The 6,000-nt window shown below is 44.8% G+C and overlaps 1 protein-coding gene across 7 annotated transcripts in view; it reads left to right on the top strand.

Annotated features, from left to right (window-relative positions):
- The first annotated feature begins 726 nt into the window (after positions 1-726).
- The window catches only part of Nptn (neuroplastin), a 75,648-nt gene continuing 70,374 nt past the window's right edge, over positions 727-6,000 (top strand). For 3 of the 7 annotated variants that reach the window (XM_028892494.2, XM_028892493.2, XM_028892492.2), the window contains exon 1: positions 727-1,003. In XM_028892494.2, the coding sequence (XP_028748327.1) occupies positions 913-1,003 (91 nt within the window). In that variant the 5' untranslated portion in view covers positions 727-912. The remainder of the gene's footprint in view (positions 1,004-6,000) is intronic. The other 4 variants (XM_028892490.2, XM_037207463.1, XR_005091941.1 and 1 more) reach the window with 4 other exon arrangements.

Raw genomic sequence — 6,000 nt, 5'->3', positions numbered from 1 at the left:
GTGAACTGAGTGGAAACTATTTTCTTACCGGTTTCTCTACCAAAGATTCTGCCTATCACTTGACATATGACGACTTCCTTGTAGAATTGTATCTATGGTCCTACAATTAGACTAGTTAACTTTGGGCCCTCAGAGCCGGTGCAGCTAAAATAAGGCCAAACGGGGGTGGGGAGGGCACAGGTAGAGAGGAAAAGGAGGACACTTGAAGGCAGAGGGAACAGATGTCCGCGCAGGAAGGCGCAGCAAGCTTGTAACACTGCCTGGGAGGGGAAAAAAAAAAAAAAACGAGGCAGAGAGGTTGTGGCCAGATACCTCTAGCGGTCTCTGGTCAAAGTCCAGAAGGAAGGCTAGCAGGTTTTTGGTAAGGGACAATGGCAGGAAGCTTAAAAGCGGGGTCTGGTGTATCCATTTCTGAAGCTTAGAGCGGGAACGCATGAAAGGCAGGATGGGTGGAGGAGAGACGTTGTTTTCTCAATGCTTCCTCTAATTGATGGGCACTAGGATTCCACCGAAGGGATAACTGTACTCTGCCGTGCTCTCCGCCGTCCTCCCCCGGGGGGAGAGCGGGCGGGTGGAGTCCCCGCCTCGCCCCATCACGTGGCCAGAAGCGCCCTTTGCACGTGACCTCCCCTGCGCTAGGCCAATCAGCCTCCGCAGGGGCGGGGACTTCGGGCTAGGGCCTCTTCTCGCGAGCCTTGCCGCCGGCTCTCCTGGACCGCCCACGGCCGCCAGCGGAGGTCTCGCGAGGCTTGGGCGCTGCGGCGGTAGGAGGAGGACGGGGAAGGACGGAGCTCGGCCGCGGCTGCCTCCCTCGCTCACTCCCTCGCGCGCTCGCCCGCCCCCTCCCTCCCTCCCCTCCCTTCCCCGGCCCCGGCCCCGGCCCATTCGCTGCGCGCTCTCCGGCTCGGGAGGATGTCGGGCTCTTCGCTCCCCAGCGCCCTGGCCCTCTCGCTCTTGCTGGTCTCTGGCTCGCTCCTCCCAGGGCCAGGCGCTGCTCAGAACGGTAAGCCGAGGGGCCGGGGGCGGGCCAGGCGGGGGCGCCGGGCTCCGGCAACCTGAGGGGCCGGGCCCAGGCCTGAGGGGGATGCCGGAGCCGGGAGCGGGCGGCCGGGCTGAGGCGAGGAGGCGCTTGGTCGAGAGTGGAGGCGTCGCTGTGGTGCGAGCGCGGGGCGCTGGAGACAGGTCCGCGGCGTGGGGCTCTTCGCTCCCCAGGAGCTGGAGTAGCGGGGGCGGCTCTGGAGAAGGCGGCGGGAGACAGGCGTTCGAATTCGAGCCGGCGGAGGGGTGTTGGTGGCGAGAGAACCGGGCTCCGCGGGCGCTGACACCCGGGATTCCACTGGGGCCCCGGAACACTAGTGACAGCCTGAAAAATGGGAGGAGGGGGAAGCTGGGGTGAAAAGGATCCTGAAGAACACCTAGCGGGAGCCGACTACTTGAGTCTCTAAGGAGAGGGGTTAGCAAGGGATTCGGGAACCTTGGATTTGGGGGTAGAGGGAAGGTGGGCGGAAAGATGATGGAGTGGGTTGACTGCAGTAGGGGACCTGGAAAAGAGAAGCAGCAGTGTCTCCGAGCGAGCTGGGGGAAGAGGACTGGGTTTTGCCAAAGAGGGTGGAGTGCTGGGCATTCTAGGGTAGCGGCTGGGAAAGCAAAAGGGAGTTTCTAAATAAGGAGAGGAAAATGAGCAGAGAGGATGGGGGGAAAGCATTAAAACTGGGGTAGAGGAAACAGAGAGAAGTAAAGGGTGCCTGGGTATAGAGGTGGGTGTGGGGGAAGACGAAAAATAAGGGAAGGGAGTAAAATGCAGGAAGTCGGGGGTGTAATGTTGCCTTGCAGCGTGGCGGATACATTAGGGAGGGGATGAGTTGTGGCAAATGCTGTATGATGTTGGTTCGGCCTTTGGGGAGGGCTGGGACACAGTCACATCTGCAGTGGTGGGATTGAGGGCAGTTGAGTGATGGCAGGGAAATGTGGGCTTTTGAGATCTGAAAGTTTCAAGACTGAAAAGGTATTATTTCTGAGGAATATGAATGTGGCCTCTGGGATGTGGTCAAGGTACAGTGGAAGCGAGAATTGGGTTTTGAACTGAAGCTCGTTAGAGAAGATGGTGAAAGATAATGGCATGGGGGAGCTAAACATGACAGATTCCGATTGACAGCATTGTCATAGTTCTGTTGCTGAACTGATCTTTCAGAAACAAACTTAAAAGGATAATGAACTTATTTCAGCTATTGAGGAAACAACTATTAAGAGGTTTAAGGATTTTTTTTAATATGAAAAAACTATAAGTCGGTTAGGTATAGGGAGCCATAAATTAGTTTTAATCTCCGTATTCTTCATTGTTAGGCTAAAACAATTGAAATTGCTCTTGTCTGAAATTAAAATGACTTTCATTAAAACAAAATCACTCAGTCAGTGGCGTTGAGTGTTTTGAAGAGAAACTGACCTTAAAATGCTAGAGGTTACAGTGAAAATATATTACAGTATTGAAAAAAAATCACTTTAAGTATCAAATTCTACTAAGGGAATTTTATGCCCTATGGTTTTGTTTCTGCATGGGTCAGAAAGGAAACATTTTTCTGTCTCTTACATTGAATATTCTAAGGATGTGGGCACACCCCACCCCCTTTTCCTTAAGTATAAAGCTGTGGAAGGGAAATGGTAGAGTTAGCCTGATTTGCATTTTTTAATCAATCAGTCATCTGAGTTAAGTCTAATTCCGATTGCAGTTATTTGTGGAAATAGCACAGTTTGATTTTGTCCTATAGGTGAGATTCTTGATTGTAGATGTTTAATCTCTGCTGGCATAAGTTGTTTCCGATGATTTAGAATATGGTAAATTGTAGTTTCTTAGCAACTAAGGCAAGGTTTTTGGATGGGCCTACAAAGACTCATCTGGCTGCTCTTAGTGATAATATGTTCTAAATACAGCATAGTACAGCCTTTCTCTTGAAATGAGCTTGGATTTAGTCACGTGACAAGACTAGTAAAGCGATGATGAGCCCATAGTTGATCCAAATGAATGTAAATTGAATTCAAGAAAGAAATGGTTACTTTTGATTTTATATGGTTAAGGATGCCATTTTAAAGCTTTCTGAAATGTGTCTCAGAGATAATATTCAAGCTTTCTGTTGATAATAGCCCTGCAATAGTCTGATTTCATGTCCTGAAGGTTTTACTTTTTATACAGTGATTCAGAAAGGGATACTATGTTCCATATAATACTGAAATGTTAGACATACATATTATCTATCTAAAATAATGCTTTGGAAAATTAGTGATAGAGTCACTGCTTCTGAATTGAAAATGTGGCAGTTTAGATTAGGCATGTAGAACTTTCTGAAAAGACTTCTGTTTTCATTATTCCTCAAATGAAGACTTTGGTCTAGATGACCCACAGCTTCTCTTAACTCCAAAAGGAATTGACCCATTACTATAGGGATTCAAGTAGATTTCGTTTTCCATATAAATATTTAGATTTGTAAGACCACAGTTTCAGGTACCCCCCCCTTTATGTATCACCCACCAACAATAAAATTTTAAGGCAAAAATTTTAAGATATTCCAAAGTGTTAGGTTAAAATTGAATATTAAACCAAGCAGTATAATGTAATCTAGAGCACAGGCTTTGAACACAGATACAGCTGTTTGGGTTTTTTGCTCTCTGTGTGTGTGTGTGTGTGTGTGTGTGTGTGTGTGTGTGTGAGAGAGAGAGAGAGAGAGAGAGAGAGAGGGAGAGAGAGAAAGAGAGAGAGAGAGAGAGAGAGAGAGAGAGAGAGAGAGGGAGGGAGGGAGGGAGGGAGGGAGGGAGAGAGAGAGAGAGAGAGAGAGAGATTTTGATTGTTCCTAGGGCTCAAACCTTTGTTCATACTAGGCAAGCATGCTACCATTGAGGTATATCTTCCCAAGAATTGGGGTTGGATTCTAATTCTCCACAGCTGAGTGACCTTGAGTAAGGCAAGTCTTAGTTTGATCTGTGAAATGGGGATTATGGTGTTAGTCCTTTAGGAATGATGTAAGGATTAAATGAGGTAATGAGACTAGTTGGATTTCAGTTTGGCAATTTTGCAAGTCTCAGTGATAGTTAACCATTACTATTATTCTTAAAAAGTAGCATGATTGTTTTTCTTGTGCATATTAAACACTTGTTAAGGCTTCTGTCATCATAAGTATAAGTAAATAGGTCATGTGAAGGTCCCTTATAGAAATTTGTGCCAACCATGCACCTGCAATTGAAATTCTGGTGAGGAAGTTCATATTTCCATTTGATTGGGAGATTTCACGACATTCATTTCTCCTGACCCCCACCACCCCAGCAAATGAACATATTTTCATAAGGGTCAAGTGCTGCCTTTTCTTAGAATACCATTGTGGTAAGAGAAGTAGAATGTGGTAGCTGGAAGATACTCAAGAGCTTTGCAGATGTTAGCTGAATGAATGAATGTGAATGGAGTATAAAAATGTAATATGTTCATCCTGAAACTTATCAAATTAGGTTAAATAATACTGTTATGTGGGGGTCAAATAAGAGAATCTAGTGAATTTCATTGTTACGGCAGCATTTGGAGAGACCATTTTGTTTAGGTGACTGTAGGTAGCTGTGAACATGATGCTCCTAACAATGCCAGTATCTGCACTAGGTGATTCATGAATCTGTCAAGTGCTAGTTGCTTCACTTGTTTGACAATTTACTATTGACTATTTTCCCACTTAAGGTGAACTGAAACAACCAGCAGAAAGATAAACCTTATCAGTGGTAGCCATGGCACAAAGGATATGACAAATGTCAAGCAACAGATTTAAACATAATTCAAATATTATGTGACCAGAATAAGGAACCTGCCTTTGAATAAAGTCTTTATTAAGGAGACCATATGTCTTTAGTCTCTTTGATGACTGAATAGAACACCAGGCACAAATTTGTCAGGAGTCTGGCAGGAAAGACCATATGACTACATTAGAACCTATTTCTTGGCTTGTTTTTTATATAGTTATTGGGTCCTTATTAGAGAGACAGATTATTGTGTGCATGTGTTGGCAGACACAGAGCTTAACCTGTGAGTATGCCAAAGTTTAACAGAAAATGAAAGAAAAATCCTTAAATATAAATGCTCCACAGTTAATTTACTTGCCACAAAGATTTGATTTCATTGTAGATTTGATTTTGCATGAGTTTTATTTTCCTGAGAAATTAGACTGTTACAAAAAATTTCTTGCTTTATTTCAATATAGTTTTGCTGTGAAACATTTCCTTGTAGGCTCTAAGGCAGTGGTTTGTGAGTTGGAAACCCCTTTGGGACTCACTTGACCCTTTCACAGGGGTTGCTGTAAATCAGATGTCCTGCATATCAGATATTTACATTACAATTCATGACAATAGCAAAATTACAGTTGTGAAGTAGCAATGAAAATAACTTGATCGTTGGAGTCACTACAACATGAGGAACTGTATTAAAGGGTCACAGTGTTAGGATGGTTGAGAACCACTGCTCTAAGGTGATGTTACTGTACTATCATTTTAATTTTATTAAATTTTTTTTGATGGTGGGGAGATTAAATTTAGGGCCTCACTCATGCTAGGCAAACCCCTGATTTTATTTGTTATTTAAAACTCTCTTGGGGCTGGATAGATGGTTCAGTAGTTAAGAGCACTGGCTCCTTTTCCAAAGGACCCGTGTTCAATTCTCAGCACTCCACAGCAGTTCACAACTATCTGTACCTCCAGTTCCAGGGGATTTGGCATCCTCACACAAGCATACATGTAGGTAAAAACCCCCAATGTACATAATAGATAAATAAGTCTTAAAAAAAAAAACAAAAAAAACTTTCTTACACTTATTTACCTGTGTGTGTGTGTGTGTGTGTGTGTGTGTGTGTGTGTGTGTATGTTTCTATGTATATGTGTGTGGGTATTCCATTCCTTGGTACACCTGTGCACATCAGGGCAACCTGCAGAGTTAGTTTTCCTCTACCATGTAGATGATCTTGGGGATTGAACTCAGGT

The sequence above is a fragment of the Peromyscus leucopus genome, chromosome 7, assembly GCF_004664715.2.
Source record: "Peromyscus leucopus breed LL Stock chromosome 7, UCI_PerLeu_2.1, whole genome shotgun sequence".
Taxonomy (NCBI): Eukaryota; Metazoa; Chordata; class Mammalia; order Rodentia; family Cricetidae; genus Peromyscus; species Peromyscus leucopus.
This window is presented reverse-complemented; position numbering and strand designations above follow the sequence as displayed.